We start from the raw sequence: 21,584 nt of genomic DNA, 5'->3' as shown, positions 1-21,584 counted from the left end.
TCTGGAAGCAGCCAAGGACTGAATCATTTTCCTTTTAAGMTGTGTTTGATTCCCATAGGTAGTTATTAAGATACTGATGCTCTTCGCTTGTTTGTTTGTTTGTTCATTTTAACTTTAAAGGTAATCATGACAGTAGCAGAGGACTTGTTGCGTTCTGCTTCTCAGAACAGTCGCATTTCACTCCAGCGAACGCAGGCAGGATGGCTGTTGATAGCTGCCCTCATGACATTAGGTAATAGATTTCTACAATTTTTTACTTAAACTAAAATAAGCTGTTTTGTGTTCTGCCTCTGATTTTAATTCTTATGATGTTTCATTTGACTTACTACTGCAAAATAATTCTAAAACAATAATGTAAATTAGAATCTTTAAAAAAAATTTGTAAAATAAAAAATGTCATTACTTTCAATTTTACTATTAATTTATTGGGAGTAATGTCTGAAAAAGCAGTGTCTGGGTGGGACCACAGTTAGTTAAATACAGAATTAAAATGAGAATTTAAATATGAAATAAGAATGAGAATGTGTTTCCCTCTCGTGTCAGACACTTGAAATGTTACTGAACTTTCCAATACTTATTAGTAGTCACATTATTGAATCTAATCTCTAAATTACTAGTAACAAATTAATTTTAACTATTGACCATATTTTAAGCCRTCTTTCACATTTTCAGCTATTACTTCTGCCTATCAGTTTTTCCTCTATTAGGGAGAATACACCCTGTACATGAATCTATATTAAATGTTTGCTTTTCTGAACACTACTACTGCTTATTAAACCACTTTTATGCTAGTGACCTACTGGGTCTAAGCACAGAGATTATAGCTGGTTGAGTGACATACTCTTAAGCATATCAGTGGGCATGCAGTGTATGAAAATGGAATACCAAAGCAGTAACAAACTGAGAAATTATGTACGAGCAGGCTGGGAAAGTAGCATAAAAATTTGTYGAAAAGCCAATTTGTAGTTTTGATGGTCAAAGTGGTAATGGTTTTGTGAACACAGAAAAAGGAATTAAAGGAGATCATTTTAATTTTATGAATTCTGACATTGGCATGACAACTCTCAATACTTAAAGGTCCTGCAGTTGTCCAAAACCATCTGCCAAGAATGCTGTTACTGTGGAAGTGCATCTTTCCATCATCTCCTAAAGACCTAGAAACAGAGAAAACTCGAGGAGATTTGTTTACATGGCAAGTAACACTGGAAGGCCGTGCCGGTGCTCTCTGTGGTAAGAGGGATTTGCTGCGTCTTTCTCTGAATGCTTAGAGTATGTTTTTTTGGTGTTTTTGTTTTTTTGTTTTTTTCCTTCTGAAAGAACAATGATACTTCGTATTGATGTGTATTGGGGGGTAGGGAGTGGTGGCAGAAGAGTACTACCCTCCCAATATGCATGCTTGTGTATGTATATGTGTATATGTATTTGCATGTATGTGTATATATGCATGTGTATGCAAATTTTTGTAAAAATAAATAATCTGTTACTGAAGAGGATTTTTTTTTCTCTTGTTCTTCTATCAGTAGATTTCCAAGCAGTAAGTGGTATCAGGAAGGATATTTCCCTTTTTCTTGTTTAACATACATATCACAGTAACATTTGAGGGTCTAAAACTGTTGGTCTGTTGTTTATACAGTCTGCTGTATTTGGTAAATAACAGTTCTGTTTCCTAATAGCTGATTTTCTGTAAACAGAATAGAATTAGAGGATGAATCACACACTTTTGCCAGGCTGAGAAGAATCAGGTAGAAAATCCAATAAGGAGGTTGCAATTCTCAGCCAGTAGACAGTACTGTCTGCTTGGCTACTCTCTAGTAGGTTACGATTTTTCATTGTGAAGTAGAGGGAATTTGGATTTCCAAGAGACTATTCCAGTAATCTTCAAATACTAAAGGATCCTTTGCGTCACAGAAATATGAGCTCCAGGATAGTGATCATACTTCTTTCACTATTAAAATCTATTTGAAGGTGTGGAATTAAATCGTAGTTTCATTTTTTTAAAGTAACCTAAAGAGTTAACCTTTAAATATTTGTCATTTTTGGAAATAGGACTGTATACTCTCTGCATGCATTTTGAAATACTAAGTCAAGTTTAATTTTCTGTAAATAATGAAAAATACTTGAGTACAAACGAATTGTTTCTTGCAGCACAGTAATTAAGCTAAGTTCAAAGGAAAAACTAATAAGTAAAGCAGCAGGTTGTGTAGTCATCACAAGTCATCTAGTCATCMTACCTCTTTCCCCCTCCCCTCCACTGAATACCGTGGAGTTATCTCCCATGAATCAGTTGGTAACACAGCAAGAAATGCTTGCATTAATGTATTCAATTAGAAGTCAAGGTACTAACATCCAAACTGAGACACCAAAACAATTCATCTGTAAATAATTTTTTTCATTCAATATTTTATCTAGTTTCTTAAAATATTAGTCAAAATGCTCTTTTTTTCTGTATTTTTCTTCTATTTTAGATGATTAGTGAGGTAAAGGTGTAATTTCCCATTCTGATCTCATCTGATTAGACTACATCTAATTAGAATCTCTTCTGATTCTAACTGAGTTGTAATCCAATTCTGTTTTTAGCTATCAAAAGCTTTGTTTCCCACTGTGCTGGTCTTCTTACGGATGAAGTTGTTCAGAGACTGCTTCCTCCTCTCCCAAGTGCTGTTGATTTACTGACACAGTAAGTACATCAAAACATAAAATGAGATTCTAGTTTTGAAAACCTACAGAACAATCTTCTTGTATTTTTGATTTAATGAATTGTCTGAAGAACTGTCTTTCCAAAGTACAGTATTATAGAATTCAGCTGTATAACTGAACTTTCTGTAGGCATTAGCTAGTGTAACACTGTGTTTTGCAGATTCCAGTATAATGTTAAGAAACTAGAGAAGAAATTATGTTATGCTTTTGATAAGTTATGTCTTTATTTTGCTTCTTTGATTTGATTAATATTATATATAATATTAATAGTATATTTGATTAATATGTGTATAGTTAGTTTTTCTAAAATAAAAAAACACGGTTCAAGATTATACTGGGGCAAAAAGTTTTCTAGATGGTCTTTTTTGTACTTAGATTGACAGCTAACCTGGAAAGGTTTTGGGAGCAGATGTGCTATTTAAACRTTTCCTTACTTTGGAGTATATAGTGATATAATGCATTTGGGCTATAAACTCTAACTCAGAGATATTTCCAAATAAAGTTAATTTTCATAAATATTGGTACAATCAAATGCAATAAAAAAGCTTATTTATTTCTCTAGTTTTCAGTAAGAGTAAGGACTGGGAATGGACAACAGAGAGATTCTGTCAGAGAATATGAATATAAATTGTTTTGTTTCTGCTGTTGGTAATGCAAACCGGAACTGTAGTTATGATAAGCATAGACTTAAAAGTATTCAGTAGAATTTGGTGAAACAAGTGAAACCGGAGTGTTCCATAATGCTTAATCTCTTTCTATGTGTTTTTTATATTTTAAGGCTCTCTTCAATATATAAATTATATGGTAATACTTTGAAAACATCATCAACAATTTACAGACATAAACTTTATGAATTACTGGCAGTATTACCTCCAAAGACTTATGAAGGTATGTATTTTCTTACAACGAAATACCTACTAAAAATACCATGAGCTCATTTGTAAGTTTTTCTTCAACATATTTAAGCTAGTAGGATTTAGTTTTGCCTTTAACACAAGCTTTATTCCCTCTATTTAGATTTGATGCAATTGTAGTGAAATYAGTGTGGTTTTGAATAAACTGGTGCTTTTGGCCTCCCCCACTATTTCTAGTTGAAGCTTGAAAATGGACAACCTTGCAATTATAAATTATTTGAAGAATTGACTTACTTTGAACATATTTGGCAGTATTTGAAATCCATCTAATCCAGTCAAGTATGTGCTACAGTTGGACTAACATATGAACCAAACCTTAAATACTTTTGTTGTCTTTAAGTTGTCATCTGAATTTAGTTTGCCATAGAACATTATATAGACTGAAAGAAGGAACCAGTGTTTGACATTCTTAAAGAGAATTACAGGGTGTTTCATCAGGACAGAGAATGTAGGCCATCCAGCCACTGAACTGGCTGTGTCCTCCTTATCATGGAGGACATCCTTACTCAATCTGCTCCATCTAGTGGTAATAACTAAGTGGATCTTCAGAGGAGCAAATTCCTATGTTCTTTGCCTTAAAGCCGTTATCATATTAGAAGTCTGAATGTAATGCTTGAAGCATAGTATATAATATTCAATTGTGAGATGAATTTGGAAGACRGAAAATGACACCTCCATCCCTCACAGCAAGTTATTACTTTTGTTCTTTTATTACAAGAGCAAAGTTTTRTAGAATATAAATACCTGGTTTTTGAGCTTTTGTTTATTTTGGATTTTTGCATATAGTATAACTATAATGAAAAATGGACAGTGTTTTGCAGTGTGACCTGTTATGTCTGAGTCTTGTGAGAGCAATGTCCTAGCTGAGGGTGTTGCAATCCAAAACCAATGAAGAAAAAGCCTTCAAATACTTTTTATAAATAGGCAGTAACATTGCYGAAAGCTTTGTAAATAGCCTCRAAAGCTCATRTGTCTTGAGCAGGTATAGRATGAAAACGCAGAAGTAATTCTCTTTGAGAAATATASTTTCAGAGTTGCTCACCCATTTGCAATACAGCAGTATGAAACGGGAAAGAATGGGAATGAATATAGATACAAAATTTATTTTCAAGGTCCTTTATGTACTTAGCCCCATGTAGCTGTGCATTGTGCATAAATGCCAAGCAAGTTTTTAAGGTAAAGCTTAGAAGGCATATCTTTCTTTCCCATATGTTTTCAATAATGACAACTTCATGGAGAAATTAAATGTTACTGTAAATATTGGGATTTTTTTGAAATACTGTTTTCTCAAATAACTTATGATTATGGAACCCTTGATGCTTTTTTTTTTCTGTGTCTAGTTTTAGTCATTATCACAAGGAAGAATAGTAGATGCATTCTTGTATTGCACAGCCAAGCACATTTTTTATGGCTCAGACAAACAAATGAGTTCAAATAGTGAATGAGGAACTTTGGCAAATTCATGGATTCTTCTTTTCCTTTTCTTCAATCCAGGTAATTAGCCAGAGTCTAGCAACCTAGAGTTTCCTTTTGAGAAAACTTATGATGGGGTCAAATACTAGGACAGTATTAAGTATTTGCAAAGAGTATAATGACAGCTTTCTTGAGCATAAGGGGAACAAAACAAAGTACCCAACAAAACAAACAGTAGGAAGCAGATTCTTTATTCGTAGCTCCAAGCCTCTTTCTTAACCTTTAGATTTCTGAGGTCCATGATCTTAGGACTTGCTTATGTTCTGCCTGGTCCTTTCCTGCTCTCTTTCTGCCTSTGTGGTGTTTCTCTGGCTGTCTTCTGTCATCAGCAAAATCAGCATTTGCTCAAACAGCAGAGTTGTGAAGGCTTACAGTGAGTGTGCATCAGTGAGCAGTAGCTAATTTTTCACATGATTTTAGCAAGGTCAAATATGAGAAAAACATATTAATTTAACTTGAGTATCAGTGAAATATATCTAACATGTTTCAGCTGCTATTTTTTCATATGCAAATGGTCAATCTTTGCAGCTTAGCTGATGAAGTTTGAAGTTTTTAGTATGAAGTTTTTAAGCTGGTGTAAGTTGGTAGTGTTTCTAAGGTGATGATTCRTACTCGATCATTTTCTCATGTGTCATTAGTTTTGGATGGTGATGTGCTCATATTTGTGAGGCCAAAACATTTATTTCCTGAGTTAATATAAAAATATTAGTTGTTATATCTAATTTATAAAGTTTCACACAGATCATTTCAGTAGTTTGAATTTGTTCATTAGATTTGTTGCCATTTTCTGTGATAGAAAATTAATTATTTCTGTCAGACAACTCATTAGGGTACTTGCATTCTTCAGCTTTTTGTGCTTGCTGTGTTCCRCTGTTCCACTGAAGCACTGAATTCTCTTTCTTAGCAGAACAAAGATGAATAGTTAGAATGCTGGAACAGCATTCAGGCTCAAAATTTTGAACTACTTTGCCCTGAGATAATATTATTTGAAGTACTGAGAATGGCCACGTGACTGTGAAACTAGAATAAACTTTTATCTGGTTAAAACTAATCTGGTTAAAAAATGTGGAGTATCTTAGATGTGATATGAAAAACTATTTTCATAGAAGGGGGATTTTTCAAATTTTATTTTTGCTTTGTGATCTATAACAAGTCATGAAAAAAGCAAGGTTTAGTTGTTGTTGTGTTTTTTTTAAATGCTGAATATTCATTTTCTACAGTGTCTGTATCTCTGAATATATTTGATAGTGTTGATCTTTAATATTTAGGTGGTTTGAGTTAAGCTTTTTGGAAAAAGTGATATACTTGCTATTTAGCATAGAGGTTAAAAGAAGCAGGAGACAGAAACTAAGGAACAAAGGCAGGCAAAGCAGTGGAAGCCTGCAGAAGAGAGATGCTGAAGGGGGCAAAAATGGGAAAAAGGAAAAAACAAAAAAGAAAAAATAAGAAAAAGTCAACTTTCTCATAGCATTCAGTAATACGGGTAGGGTAAAATAGTTTACTACTGCTACTAGTTGTAATCCATTACGTTTACACAAATGACTGTACTTGTGCTCATGACCTGTGCTGGCAATTGTGTCATCCCACGTTTTGGAACCTCTGTGAGCTGAAAATGTATAGGCAACTTCGGTGCTAATGGATAATGGTGTGATTATGTAATAAGAAACTGAATGCAAAGAACTGGATACGTGGACTTAAGATGCCTTAATGTTGGCATTTCCTAACTCTTCAGGATTTAACTTTGCAGTTCTAATACCCCGGAGGTAAATTTGTGTGTAATTTTTGTATAAAGAGTATATAAGATGTATCTTTAAGGTCAGTTCTGCAGTGTTTTTCAACAGAATGACTTAAAGCCAGATCTTTCTCAGCACTTACATGGTTCAGCACTAGAATATGGGCTCTGCTTTAAAGGTCACTGCAGGAACTATTTTAGTAACCTAAAATAGTCTGACTCTGAATGCCTAATGTTATTGTTTATGCATAATGAATTGAACTTTGTCTGAAATTTTATGTACAAAAATACTTGAAAGTTTGAAGTATCATCATGTAATCTACAGTAAATTCTTCATATTTATTTGCTGAGGGCAAACTCCTGAGATAGGAGAGTATATTGTGCAGCTTTTGGATAGTTATCAAACTAGTGAATGTTTAAATTAAGTCTACTTGCCAAATGCAAGTATCCTGTGTGGTAATGTAATACTTTCCACAGCATTAATTTTCAGAAAATTTGTAGATGAAATATGTTTCTTCTATTTGCCCTTCCTCTTCCATTTAAATCTTAACTGTCACTAAATAAYTATATTAACAGTTTTATGGCATTATGCCTTCTCTAAAGGTAAATGCCACTGATTTTCAGCTTCTCAATTGCTGTATGTCCTTAGTTTGCCTATCTTACATGGTGCTTCTTTGCAAGAAGAGAGTATTCTTCATCTATTAACTATTTGAAGACCTTAGAAAAATATTAGATGGATGTCGCAATTTTAATATAAATGTCTTGTATAAATGTCTTGTTCGGACAACAAAGTTGTACATGGCAAGAAAATAACTGAAAATTATGCATATTTTCCCCTTTAATTTGAAGGAAGCTTCTCTGCTGTTCTAAAAGAGCTGGTAGCTGACTTAACTGTTCCAGATAGCCAGATTGATGCCTCTGCATTCTTGCTTCCACCRCTTTGTCATGTGAATGATCTTCTTTTACTTGGACCATTACTGCAGGAGACTGACCATCGATATATTGAAGAGCAGGTAGTTCCTGATCTAGTATAATGGTGATACTATATTTTCATACAATTCTTGTTATTTGGGTCAGTGTTGGTTAAAGACTTGGTCAAAATATGACTATCATTTTTATCCCTCTTGCAGCTCCTCTTAGGTAACAGCATGGCTGGAGGCAGCCTAGAGTATGACCCTTACTCAATTTATGAGAAAGTTGCAAAAGGTGATTCAGTGCCTAAGCCTCTACCTCCTGTGTTGTCTGTTATCAGTGCGGCAACTCGTCTTTTTGGAGTTATATTTTCCCATATAGCAGAATCTCAAAGGTAAAGTAGTAACTTTAATTGTTGGGGAACTTGGGGATGCTAAAAGACAATCAGTGTATTTGAAATTGTTCTAAGAGGCTCAGAATATTTGAAACTGAACAAAGAGTAAAACAATTCTGAAAAAGAAATCCTGACTCACAAAGGTAAATTCTGTAAACTGTATGAATAATATAGTTCGGACTAACAAATTATCAAACTTTCTGTTTAAAGTCACTGACGGTGAAAAGGCACACTTAGTAAAAGATTACAGTCATTGTGGTAAACTTTATTGACCAAGAAAAATGTTTGGGTTTTTCCCTGTCCAGATCAATATAAACATTACCTTAYGAGATATTACATAATTATTAAAGTGCTTAGTGCATAATTACTAAATGACTTAGAACCAAAGGTGAAAAAAAGTAGGAAGTTGCAGTAAAATTACACCTTTATCTTGTCTCGTTCTGCATAAAAAATTGATGTGAAGAAACAAGATTGTGGGCCTTAACACAGTCCTATCAGGGTATAGAGTGCTTAAAGGCATCACAGAATTCTGTTGCCTTTTTTTCATTTATCTGTTTTTCCTGCCAAACATTTTGGTTGTATCATGTTTATAGGCATACTGTTGAGGCATGAAATCCATCAAGATGTTTGCATACTGTAAGTGATTCTACATTTTTTCAAATGTAGAATTACAGCAAAGCAATTATTTTAAAATTATACACAGCTTTATATTTTCAAAGCCAATTACAGGTAATGCTCAGATTGTCAGGTGGAGAAGCTTTTGTAATTTCGTGCAAGGGATGAGCGCTAAGCACGAATCCTGACTYTTAATATCCTCAGTACCTAGAATGTTACGGTGTCACTTTTTTGCGTTTTGTTTAATGTAATAGCAAGGCAGCTGCTTTTATACATGCATGTCTGCCAATATAACTGCTGCATGCATTATAATATTTTCTTCTGTCTTTCACTTTGTTACTTTTGCTCTCTTCACTGTTTACTCATTTTTTGCTTTCCGTCTGTCTGTCTGGCCTTTCTGCCTCTACTGTCATTGGGTTGCTGGCTTTCTTTTTTCCTTCGCTGATTTCTCAAGATCTCAACTGATTGCAGATAATTACTTTTTTTTTTTTTTAATCCTTTTCTGTCCTCCTTTCTCATCCATTAGCCAAAATGCATCATTTCCGTTATTCCCAGATACACTTCTTATCATAGCATAAAATATGTTATTGTAATATGAGCGAGTATCTGTGAGTACATATGTTGTAAGGAAACGAAGTCAAAAAATCCATGTTCCTGAWGTAATTATCTATTCTGATATGAAATACAAAGAAGAGACAGAGTTAGACCACATGAAGRAATATGCTTGAACTTTAGGGTAATTTATTTATTCCACCTCTGTTTCTATAATATAAAGAATTTATGTGTTATAAAATATGATTAAAAAGCTTGATTTGTTTTCCTGTCTTTTTAATTTTGTTTTGTTCTGTTTTTTATTTAAGGCTTCAAGTGTTAGAACAGTTGTTGGATTCCATAAAACAAACGAAAGGGTCACGGCAACAAATAGTACAACTAAATGTTCTGTCGGCCTTTTCTACTTCCTTAAAGGTAAATCTCCTGCCTTATTCTTACCCTCTCTCGCTGCTCCTCACTCTTGCTCAATCTCTTTTGCTGTCTTTGCTGCTCTGATTTTGCCTGTCACTTTGCCTCTCTCCATAAAATTTTGACTGTTATTACAACATGGCATTTGTTGGTTCAATTATGTGTCTGTGTAGAGAAGTTCTTAGTTTACCAGTCAGGGTGAGGATCAGTCTTTAGTGTCTTCTGTGCTAGTATTTATTTGTAACATTATGATTTCTAAAGTGCTCAAGAGGCACAGTTAATTTTTTTATTTCTTTTAAAYAGTAAAGAGTGAAGAAAACCCTTTCTAGTACACTATAGTATACTAGAATCCATGCTAGTGTAATTCAAAGAGGAGAGTTCTGTTTGTATCATTTCTGTCTGTATTGCTGTCTTTCATATTTCTTACTGCAGAAATTAAATTAGTGGGTTTTTTTAAAAGTAGTCTTGTAATTACATGCCATTTTTCACTTTTCCTGATGCTTTATTCCTTTTTTTTTCCTCAGTTCGCCTGTAGTTTCATTCTTCCCTTCTTTGGCTTTCTTCAGACTAAGATAAAATATTTTCATAACAGACAAGACCTTTTCRTTTTGTCTTTTTATTCCCTCCTCAGTCCAGTTTTGACTTTCTTTTGCAGGAGGAAAATACTCTTTTCAGTGCCTCMCTATGGTTGACCTTCAAGTGGCTCTCAGAGACACTTGAAAATGGAGATTGTAGTTATCTGAAATAATTTCATCTTACTGTTTTATTTTTGATTCATACGCTTGATTTGTCAATGACACTCAAAGCCATAATCAGATGGTCTACATTTCACTTAAGTCTCTAAACATAAGTCTCTGTACATAATGTTTCCTATTGTGTAGCTCTAAAATGGGGGTCCCTTGAGATTAAGCAAAGGCTGAAATGCAATTAAGCTGAACAAAATATTCCATGTAGTTCCTTTAATGCCCAGACATTGGTGGAAACATTGTTGCTCAGCTGCTGGACTGTAACACATTTTCCACTACCAAAAGAAAATTTTAAAGGAGAGAGGGGGGAGAACCAAATGAAATGTAATTGCTCTTTATGATGTTATAATATTTTGTAGTTAATTCGCTACTTATGAGTGCTGTTTTTTACGTAGTAAACCTTTAGATTCACCATACTAGGGTGTTTTCTGCTTTTCATCTTCCTTTATATGTCTGTAATGTAGGCATTTTTTAGTATTTTTTGCTAGAATGCTGATAAAATTGATTATAGTAGCTCTGAAGTGACTAGCATAGTGGTGATAAGTGGATGACTTTCTTAAGTGTCAAATAAAATTCTAGGATCTGAACACACTATAGAGTACAGAGATGTACACGCAGTTCTCCATGATCTGGAAGAGCAAAAACCTACAATGTTTAGGAGAATGGAAGATCTCAGATAACACTGATACTGCCAAGTCTCTTGGGAAGTATGTGCCAGGTCTTCCTGGGTTCATTTATAGCCAGATTGTATCAGTAGGCTCATACCCAGTGACTAGCTCAGATGCTTAGACTAGTTTCCCTCTTGGAACTCCCCTCGCACTGCTCCCCCAAGTGCAGTGGGTTCCATGAAGAGTCAGTAGCTTGATAGTAGTGCTGAACCCGTATTGAAGCAATGTATTCATGCAGTATGCCTGGATTGATAGAGCAGTAAGGACCGCAGTGCAGACAAACTCTGCAGGAACCTAAGACATCCCTACCTGAAGCTAACTCCTCTGTTCCAGAACTACTGTGTCTGAGTATAGTTCTAGGCTCCCTGAACGGGGATGGCTCCATCTGTGAAGCTTATTAGCTCTGTTCTGCGTAAGAATACCGCAGTGTGCCTAGACTTGAGCTAGCCTTGAAGGGATTGCAGTCACGTTTGTATGGCATCAAACCTGGGTTATAATATGTAATATTATAATCCTCAATATATAGTTATATTAATATATACTAGTTAGTGTATATAGATACTAATTAAGAATATAATAATACTCATTGCTAGATGCCTCTATACAGATCTAGCTGTATGTTTATCTGTGACACATTTAATATGCAATCCAGATAACTGCTCTAGGTCGTGCTCATGCTCTTTTTTTTTTTGACTGGAGCTTTTGTTTGTGTCATTATTCTGTTTTCATTGGGTTTCTCCTTGATATTATTCCTGAATTTCCTGCTAGTGTCTTGATTTATTGTATACTATTGCAATCTAGCTAGCTAGCTATATTTTTTTAAAAGCATAATGTTGATATAATATTGTAATATGATGTGCAGTCTTCTGGTGTTATACTTCCAAATCTCAAAACAGTGAATAAAAATGAGGAATTCTTCAGGTAAGAGAGGAAGAAAATCAAATTCCTTATAGGCAGGTCTTATAATTTTATATGACTGAAAGAAAAAAATGTTCTGACTGCTCTACTGTCTTGCTGTTTAATATATTTAATGTCTATTTTTAGCATTTGGCTAGCTGCAAGGGAAGCTTAAGCCCAGAAGAAGTTAGAAGATCTGCCCTGACATTAGTAATGGGTGCCTTGGAAAGCAATAATCCTCTCCTAAGATGTGCTGCTGCAGAGTGTTTGGCCAGGTTGGCACAGGTGGTTTCTGACAGTGCCTTTACTGCTGGATTAGCACAAGTTAGTTTTGACAAGTAAGTTCAAAAAAAAGTATAGTTAAGTTTCTGTTTGAGTTYATAAAAATGTTTGGGTAATCTATCTGATCACCAGGATGACAATTTAAATAAAAGTTTAAAGAAGAATTAACCTAACTGCCAGACATCTGCATGTAGTTCTTGGTGTTGCTTCTGTTTAAGAAGACTGTTTAAGTAAGCATGTAGATATCTGAATAAATTAAATTGGTTGCTGTTCTAGCTATGTCTATTGAATATTTTTATTTTATTTTATTTTWTTGGTGCTTCTTTCAGAGGTGAATGAACATACATTTTTGGCAATATAGCAATGTCGAGTAAATTATTTTGTTGATTGTATACCAGATATTTCTTTTGAAAATATGTTTATTATATAGTACCAGCATTGTTGATTACACTAACAGCTTCCCCTCCCCCCCCCTTATAATTAATAGGCTAAAATCTGCTAGGGATGTGGTGTCAAGAACAGGTCATTCTTTGGCTTTGGGATGTCTGTACAGATACCTAGGAGGAATAGGTTCTATTCAGCACCTGAATGCATGTGTTGGAATCCTATATACTTTGTCTCAGGACAGTACTTCTCCTGATGTACAGGTAAGTGTCATGTTACAAATTAACTGTAAACTGTATACTCTGGAGTAAAAKTTCTTCTTTCCTCTAAGAGTAACGCTTCGTAACATGTTAGCCATACATCCCAGGTGATGGCTGGAGCAGCAAAAGAGATGGAAACCATAGCCTCAGCTCAAAATCTGCCTTCCAAGCAAGAACTGTGATGAGATGTGAAAGACTCTTAATTTATGATAAATGGGACTGAAGAGGCTGAGATATATTGGCTTGAAAAATGAAGTTTATGATGTCTTAGGAATTGTTTAATTTCATGYTCCCCTGTCTTTTGAGCGTGACTAGATGTCCGTTTTTCTTTTCTTGTCTCTGCTAGGATGTCTGCTTCACAGAGTTTTTCCTTGAAGGGGGTGTGCAGTAAATAACAGGGGTTTGTAGCCTGAATGCTGTAGAACTTGGTCAATACTTCCTTGAATAAAGCAAGATGTTTTGAAGATTAATTCAAATAATTTCTCCTTGGCCAAGATTGTTATCTATAAGAATAGMTTTAACATGCATTGAGTACATTTCATGTAATTGTCTAATTCTTAATTTAAAGKTTTTTTTAAGCTTTACTTTATCTTTGCACAGAGGAGCACTGCATGTTTACGTAAAACAGATAGGGGTATTGGTACAAAATAAAATAAAATAGAAAAACTAAACTAAAAGGTTGTTTCAGACACTCATATTTTACTATTCTATTGTTCTTGCACATGGAACTATAAGAAATTTTAGAAACAACATTTGAGAAATAATACTACACTATTAAATTTATTCTTTTTTCTGGAAATTAACAATATCAAATTTAGAATAGTTCTTTATTTGCAGAGAACATGAACTTTCTCTTAAAATATTTATCAAAATGGCTTATAAAGCCCCATGTTCTTTATGTTTTATTTATAGCCTCTCTAGATGTCCCTTTGGAAACTCAGACTGTTAGTTACACTTATATTTTGAGTTTCATTTGAGATGAAATCAGATTTTTTTAAATGATTTTATTTCTTGCAGACACTACATGACTTCATGTCTTATTTTACAGGCATGGGCACTACACTCTCTGTCACTGACAATAGATTTAGCAGGTCCCTTGTTTCATGTGCATGTGGAACCTACCTTATCCCTTGTTCTTATGTTGTTGTTGACTGTGCCTCCTGCTTACACTGAAGTTCATCAAAGCCTTGGTCGCTGTTTAAATGCTCTTATTACCACCCTGGGTCCTGAGTTGCAAGGTACGCAATATACAGTAGTGTCAATTTTATTTGATTTAGAAATGTTGTTTGAATGTGTAATTGAATTTTTATGAATAAATGTGTGTTAGGTTTTTTCCTTATCATAAGCTGATATTTTTTAGGTTATGAATTCCTGCAGGCAAGATGGCATGACTGCTAGTTTTCCAAAAAAGTGTTTCCTTTTGACATATTTTCCTTTGCTTAAGCTAGTTCTCCAAGCTTTTACTTGGCCTGACAGTTCTTATTTTGAGCCTGAAAACAAAATTTGTATGTATTTCGAGAGTTAGGAACTAATACATGTTTTACTGATGATGTAGACATTTAAGATGTGGCCACCTAAAATCATGCATTTAGATTAAACTTTCGATACCTGAATACTGRAATTTCTGCAGAGCTGTGTGACCCTTATTGGTATCAGAGTATAATGCAGACACTGAACAGTGTAGTATCCTTCAGGAGGATGAGATGTGACTGGCTTGGAGAAAAAGGCAGGTTATCATGTTTTGAAAGAAAAGTTATGTTAAAAAATKATTTTTCTTCCGGATATAGGCAGCAGTACAACAGTTTCAGCATTAAGAACCTCCTGTCTCCTGGGCTGTGCAGTGATGCAAGATAATCCTGACTGTCTTGTTCAGGCTGAAGCCATCTCTTGCCTTCAGCAGCTTCACATGTTTGCTCCTCGACAYGTCAACTTGTCTAGCCTTGTAAGCTGCTTATGTGTAAGTATATGTTTACTGATCTATACCCTTATATTTTAAAATATTTTATCCAGAAACATTTAAAAAATGCAGGCATTTCTTAAACCATTTCTTAAACCATCTTAAACTGATCATAATGTAGAGTAAGATGTTTCACATCCCTTTATGGGCAGGTATTCTTTACAGGCAAGTATTTACTTTTTCAGTGTTTTCCTTCCTTTTCCTCAATTTCTGATTCCCCTTTACAAGAGCATATTCTGCAAGACTTTTGTTCTTCTGAGCTGCTTCAAAGTATATTCTGCTCTTATTCAGGCCAGGTGTCTGGTAGGATGCACTATCCATCACAACTTGTGCTGGATTTCTGACATCTATTTTATGCTGCCTAGTTTTTTTCCTCTCCATAAATTGGGGGCAGGAGAGTAGGAAAAATCAAAAGAGAAGTCTTTGAGCCCCAAATTGTGTTATACATGCACATATTAGTTGTGGAAGAACTGGAACTCATCTGAAGTGTTGCTTCTACAGTATTCCCAGCCATGATTTTCTCTTCTCTGGGTAAAATAAAGTTTTTTCATACATTGATGTAATCACTACTGATTGTATGAGTCATCTGCTTGCTCAGTTGTTGCATTAGCATTTGGATCACTATAAGTCCATGGATTTTACAGTCTGCTTCCATRTACAGTGTGATCTCTCTAACTTATAACAAGTAGTTAATAATTTGTGACAAGGTCTTCTGTCTATATGATATTTGTGTTTTTTCTTATTTTTACAAATTGTGTCAAAGTATTTCATAAAGTACTTTAGTTTAGCAATTTAATCATTATTATAATAAAGTACATAAAGAGAAGCATGGTTCATGGCTTGGGTGTGTGCGTATTCACTTCATCCTAAAACTACAATGAGCTTCACAGGGGAAGACTGTGAAAGTCAGCAGCCTTACATGGATGAACTCTTCTAATTCTAAAGAGCTTGTTACAGAACTAAGGGCAATRTTTTAGGTGCTTACAATTCAGTAAACATCAATATGTCACTCAGGAATGTCATAAATTAACAAGTTTTGAATGAATGTGTGCTTTTTGTGATCTGTGAGAAGATCATGGTTAAGCAGACCTCTGCATGCAAAAAATCAGTGTCAGTCTGCACAGTTTCTACCTACTAAATCACTATCTTGATAGGGAAGCAGAATAAACCATTGCAATGGACTAGAGATTTGAAATTTGCTCCTGACTGTTGTTGGCCTGGYGGGTGACCCCCAGCAAGTCATTTTCCATGGAGAGCGAGGATTTAAATTTCACAGGTTTCTCCATGGGTTTAAATTTCTGCATGTGGAAAACAGATGTGACTGTCCTTTGTATAAGGCACCTTGAAGTCTTAAGAGGAAGTACAGTATGAAGAGCTAGATACTAAGTACTGTTAATACTCCTCATTACTTTCTTTATTTATTTAAGGTAGGAAAACAAGAAAGGCAAAGAATCTTTGGATCTTGTCATCTTCTCTCCATAGAAACATGAATGAGATAAAATCTTCAATATGAATGTACAAAGACCTTTCACAGCCTTCACAGGCTTTATTTTGTTTGTTTTTTACTGTGTGTGTGTGCCTGTCATTATCTAGTTTCCCTTTTTCAGCTTCTTACTGTATTGCTTTTTTGTCAGTTGGGTCTTTTTTCATAAGATTTTGCACCTAACAGAGTAATACTTATCCTATCTGTCAATTAAATTCTTGGCTCAAGAGGAATAGAAATCAAATGCTTTCACTTGTATCTAACAAACTCTAAAGCTAACTTCTGTGAATGCAGACTTCTAGGGAGTTTATCTGTGTAAGCTTACAATGTAATAAATACTCCAGCTTTCAGCTGCAAGACATTAAAGATGTTTTTGCAACACAATACTGTATACATTGTTAATAACTAGACTAAGCTGTTGTCTTGTTGATGCAATTTATTTTAAGTACTAATTTTATGGGCAGCTGGCTTGCAATTTAAGGATGTTTGACATTAAATGTAAAATAACTGAACTAAGCAAATTAGGTTTTCAGTGTGTTTGAGATAAGATTCTGAATTTTATATACGCTGAATTTACRTGTAGTGGTCTCCTTGTGTGGTTAGTATCACTGTGGTATTTATATTTTGGTTTTGTCGTGACTGGTTTGTCATTTGTTTTTGTGCAGGAGATCTTGTTGGATAATTCTGTGTTGGTAGGTCCCCGTGCCTTGTTAATCCTAAGAACTTCAGCAGTTTGCAGTGTTGTTTTTTATTTCATCTTTTATCTCTTCCTTTTCACCATTTTTAATGTAAATTCTTTTAAGCATGTCAAGTGACATTCAGTTGATTCTCATTCTAACCAGACCCTTCCTAACTTTCTGCAGATGGCACGCATACATCTCACTTGTGCTTCATTAGCCATCATTTTGATTTTAACATATTCAGTGCAGAAAGGGAGCTGTTTGTTTAAGTTTGTATGTGATGCTTGCATTTTGTGTTTGTGTCTTGGTCCTATGCCCTACTTAAAATATGGGAGAATGAGAGCTATGAAAAATGTGCATTTTACATTGTCCAGTGGCCTGATTCAGGTCCTCTGGTTTCCCCTATTAAAAACGAGCATGCAACTTATGCACGTCCAACTTGCAGTAGAGTATGTAGCCTKCTTGAATAGACGTTATATTAAAAGCCTCTTTGTTTTTAAAGTTTCAATTAAAGTATCTTGCAGACATACTAATTGAGTGAGGTTTCTTAAAGTATTATGTGAAGAGTGTATCTTTGTGTGTACAAAATGTATAATTCTAAGTCCTACAGATTCAGGTGCATGTATAAAAATTCAGAAGACACAACTTAGTTCTATTAATGTAACAAAGCGGAAATTCTTCACTTATTCTTTATGTCCTTAACTTGTTATTTTGAATCTCATTTTGACTAACATGTATTGACCTTTCACTGACAAATGAGGAGCGTGATCTCACTGGAGGTTTTTCCTGCAGCAGACACTCAGCTCTGTCCTAGTGATGGTGGCAGCTAAGGGTACACAACTAATTAGTTATAAAGGATAACTTTTTTTCAGTTAGATACATCTTTATTTTGATGGCTTACTCCAAACTGATGATAATCTAATTTAAATTGCATTAATATTGGTGTAGTTATTCTTCTTGGCTGCACAGCTGATTCATTRTATCTTGGGATCCCTTTCAAAATGTACTTAAAATTAAAAGCCAGCCCTCTTGTCCCCTCCAAAAAATACAGAAACCTCCACCTAATAAAAAGCCTTGTGGCTATGGGGKTTTTTTTAAGTATTTTTTTTTATTCCTGTAATAAGTAATGCATTATTTTGTTTTTATCAATATAAAAGACAGATCCTGGCCTGAGGATGATGAAATACAATGATACTATAAACTTTTTTGCTAGAAACTGCTCAGGAGAGCTGACTTGTCTCAGTGTAACATATTCATCAGTAAATCTCTCTTACCTTCTCTAAGACATAATTTAATGTCATCTGTCTATACAATACTTAATCGTGGCAGTGTTCTCTTTGCCATTTCTTACAAATTTCCTTTCATGCATGGAGTTCAGAATTATTAAAGCCTGGTTGTCTGTTTCACCCTTGGTTACATCAGCATTTCCCTAGTTGCATATGATGATGATACGAATATGTTTTCATGTGCTAAGTTTTCAAAGCTATTATATATACCCTGTAGTCAGAGAATAGATTTAATAGTTGTCCACTGAGAACATTATCCAACTGTCATTGGAACTAATGGGGGTCTTTCTACTGACATAAGTGGGAGTTGGATCTGGCCTTGGACCAGTCTTGTAATTTACCTTTGGTGAGAAAATGTTAGAAGTACTGATATCATAAAATTGGTGATGGTAGTTGCAAAAGTTTTCATTCAGGACCTAAAAATAATAATTTTAAAAGCCGAGCAAAAACAGCATCGATAACATGCTTACTGACTTCACAGTGTGTTTAATAACTAATTGGTCAATTAATTTAATTGGTCAATTGGTTTAATAATTAACTGTACCAAGTTACTCCTAGAAAGGTTTGTCAGCCATCTTGTTCTTTCTGTTTGCGTGTTTCAGGTGAATCTCTGTAGCTCGTACTTACTACTGAGACGTGCAGTGGTAGGGTGTTTGCGTCAACTTGTGCAAAGAGAAGCTGCTGAGGTATCAGAATATGCTGTTGCTTTAGTTAAGGAGAGCCGAGAAGATTTTACTCCAGGTAACATATGGAAATTTTGAGATCCAGGAGTCTGGCACATTGCTAGTGATCTTTGAACATGCTCTTCTATGGGTATGAAAATAACTTTCCAATGTCTTTTTTGGAGTCTTTAGCTCAAAAAGATATTTTCTGTTTCAGTTTTCTACATGATACCAAATTTGGAAGCATCCAAACCTTTTTTATTAATAAAATGAAGATACTATTATTTTCCTGTACCGTAGATAGTAAGAATTACTAAATCAGAWAATGTCGATGCAGTTCTAAACTAACATAAATCTATTTAGCCACTAGCTGCTGTGGTAACTACTTCATAGTCTTAGATTTTAGATTGTGTGTACATAATTAATTTTATTTTCCCAYGTAAATCACCTCTTAAATTAAAAATCTGTCATTTGAGGGAAAGTGCACAAAACTTGCTAAAGTTTCTGTTGACCTCTTTGGAGATTCAGTTAAGGGAAGAGGCCCTGAGGTGGGGTCCCTAGCATTTTTAACTTTCTGAAGTTGTGGATTTTTTTTTTTTCCTCTTGTTTTTTGGCTGTGAGGCCTGAGAATAATTGCTAATTCATCCTTATGAGTCCTCTTATGAGAGTATGGTGGCAACAAATGATTTTACTCTGAATTTCAATTCAGGCTCATTTATAAATTTTCAGAAAAGATGGATTATAGCCATTCTGTAAAAATGGCGATTTTTAAAATCGGTACTATTGGGCAAATAAAAATTGGTCATCTTCATTTAACAGATTATTTCTGTGTCTCTGTTTCTGTGCTATGCTGGAAATAATTTCAGCTTCTCTTTCAGGATAAAACATTATTTTAGAATTACCTTAGGAGTCAGTGTGAGGAATCACATGGACCAAGATAGTTTTCTTTCTGGGGCTCAGATGCTATGGCAATGATAGTGCTGTAAAATTCACGATAGATTCTTTTTTTTCTCTGGAGAAACTTCCTTCCTGTTGGTAATATGGCTCTTTAAAAGTTCAAAACTTACTTTGTACCCAGATGCTTTAGACATGGCATTAAAGCAGTTAATTTTATCAGTTCAGAAGTATTTCAAGGCTACATACTTGTTGTTCACAAGATATTGTSTGTGTTTCTGTAGGTTTCTGTAGTCATTACTGCAGCTTTGTGATGTACAGCTCTCCGCTCACAGACTTTGTTCTTAGCAGATGTTAACATCAGAGAAATAGGCCTGGAGGGGGCATTGCTGAGTTTGCTGGACAAAGAATTGGATCAAAGATTGTGCCAAGATATCAAAGAGACTCTGAGTCATATGCTTACTTCAATGGCAGTTGAAAAGCTCTCTTTTTGGCTGAAGCTGTGTAAAGATGTTCTTGCTGCATCAGCTGGTAAGTGCTAATAGACTCTAGCTGAGAACACAATAAAAGCAAAGCCTGCAACAGTACAATATGTCAGTGAAGTAATCTTTTTTTCTTGAATGTTAGACACTTATGAAACATATCACACTTCCATATTGAAACATTGGTCCCTTTAACTTACTTTGTTCAGAAGGAATATGACTTTTTTCCTTTTGATTGCCTTTTCCTTACTGAAAAGACTTTTGTAAACATCATAATATGCCTTGACTGTTCATAGTCTGGTTGATTTATAGGCCTAATGTTAACTTACTTGCATATCAGAAGTGGAGATGCAGAATATATCTGTTAGTCCTGTGTGAGTACCAACAAGAAAATTACCCAGACCCTCTCCCCTAATAAAGATAGGGATGACGCAGACCTGTAATACCATAACGAATCTCCTGAGCAGGTGGAATTAGTTAAGGTGGTGAATATTGTGAGGGATTTTTAACTTGCTGTACAGGGGGAAAATATTTTGAAAAGCTAGTAGCTTCTGTTCTGTCGCATTTATATAAACAAGTTGTTTTTTCTTTCATTTCATTCTTTCTTCTCCATTTACTTTCATGATACTGATCTTGTTGCAAGTAATATCTAAGAAATGCAGATAGTTTTACTACATTTTATTTTTAATTCTAGCAATGATTTTAAGACACCAAAGCTAAAGGGAGTCATAGTGAGTTGGAGGTTAGAGAGCACTTCAAAGACCTTTCCTTACAAGTCCTTCTGTAGTTTTTCAGTCACAGTAAAAGAGTATTATATTTCTTCATTTTTCCCTGTGTCTTAAATACAGATTTCAATACAGTAGCTTCATTAGACACTACACAAGAAGAGGAGACTGCTAAAGCAGACGATGCATCTGTATTAACCTCTGCAAGTGATGAGAGGTCCCACCCTTTCAGTAACCCACGTTGGTCTACAAGAGTTTTTGCTGCAGAGTGTGTTTGTAAAATTATCAGCCAATGTGAAAATGCAGACAGTGCACATTTTGACATAACTTTGGCTCACGAAAGAAAACAACGTGATTCAAGAGGTATGTGTTAGACACTGAAAGAATTTCATAGAATACAAAGTATGCTTAAAATAAATGTTGGCATCTTAATGAAATTTCTTCGTAAATTCATTTCTTTGCAACCACTGAAAAAATCTTA

General features: G+C 34.7%; 1 protein-coding gene across 9 annotated transcripts in view; it reads left to right on the top strand.

Annotated features, from left to right (window-relative positions):
• HEATR5A (HEAT repeat containing 5A) overlaps positions 1-21,584 on the top strand; it is a 73,032-nt gene that overhangs the window by 28,672 nt on the left and 22,776 nt on the right. For 8 of the 9 annotated variants that reach the window (XM_085301669.1, XM_085301676.1, XM_085301674.1 and 5 more), the window contains 15 exons: positions 121-232; positions 1,078-1,230; positions 2,578-2,677; positions 3,476-3,585; positions 7,666-7,829; positions 7,947-8,122; positions 9,598-9,703; positions 12,156-12,346; positions 12,778-12,937; positions 13,983-14,172; positions 14,722-14,891; positions 17,040-17,066; positions 18,943-19,081; positions 20,248-20,427; positions 21,227-21,466. In XM_085301669.1, the coding sequence (XP_085157795.1) occupies positions 121-232; positions 1,078-1,230; positions 2,578-2,677; positions 3,476-3,585; positions 7,666-7,829; positions 7,947-8,122; positions 9,598-9,703; positions 12,156-12,346; positions 12,778-12,937; positions 13,983-14,172; positions 14,722-14,891; positions 17,040-17,066; positions 18,943-19,081; positions 20,248-20,427; positions 21,227-21,466 (2,218 nt within the window). The remainder of the gene's footprint in view (positions 1-120; positions 233-1,077; positions 1,231-2,577; positions 2,678-3,475; positions 3,586-7,665; positions 7,830-7,946; positions 8,123-9,597; positions 9,704-12,155; positions 12,347-12,777; positions 12,938-13,982; positions 14,173-14,721; positions 14,892-17,039; positions 17,067-18,942; positions 19,082-20,247; positions 20,428-21,226; positions 21,467-21,584) is intronic. The other variant, XM_085301675.1, reaches the window with a different exon arrangement.

The sequence above is a fragment of the Rhea americana genome, unplaced genomic scaffold, assembly GCF_003343005.1.
Source record: "Rhea americana isolate MKP2758 unplaced genomic scaffold, rheAme1 scaffold_18, whole genome shotgun sequence".
In the NCBI taxonomy this organism is placed as follows: domain Eukaryota; kingdom Metazoa; phylum Chordata; class Aves; order Rheiformes; family Rheidae; genus Rhea; species Rhea americana.
The sequence above is the reverse complement of the archived record's forward strand: the minus strand, read 5'-3'. Positions and strand labels throughout refer to the sequence as shown.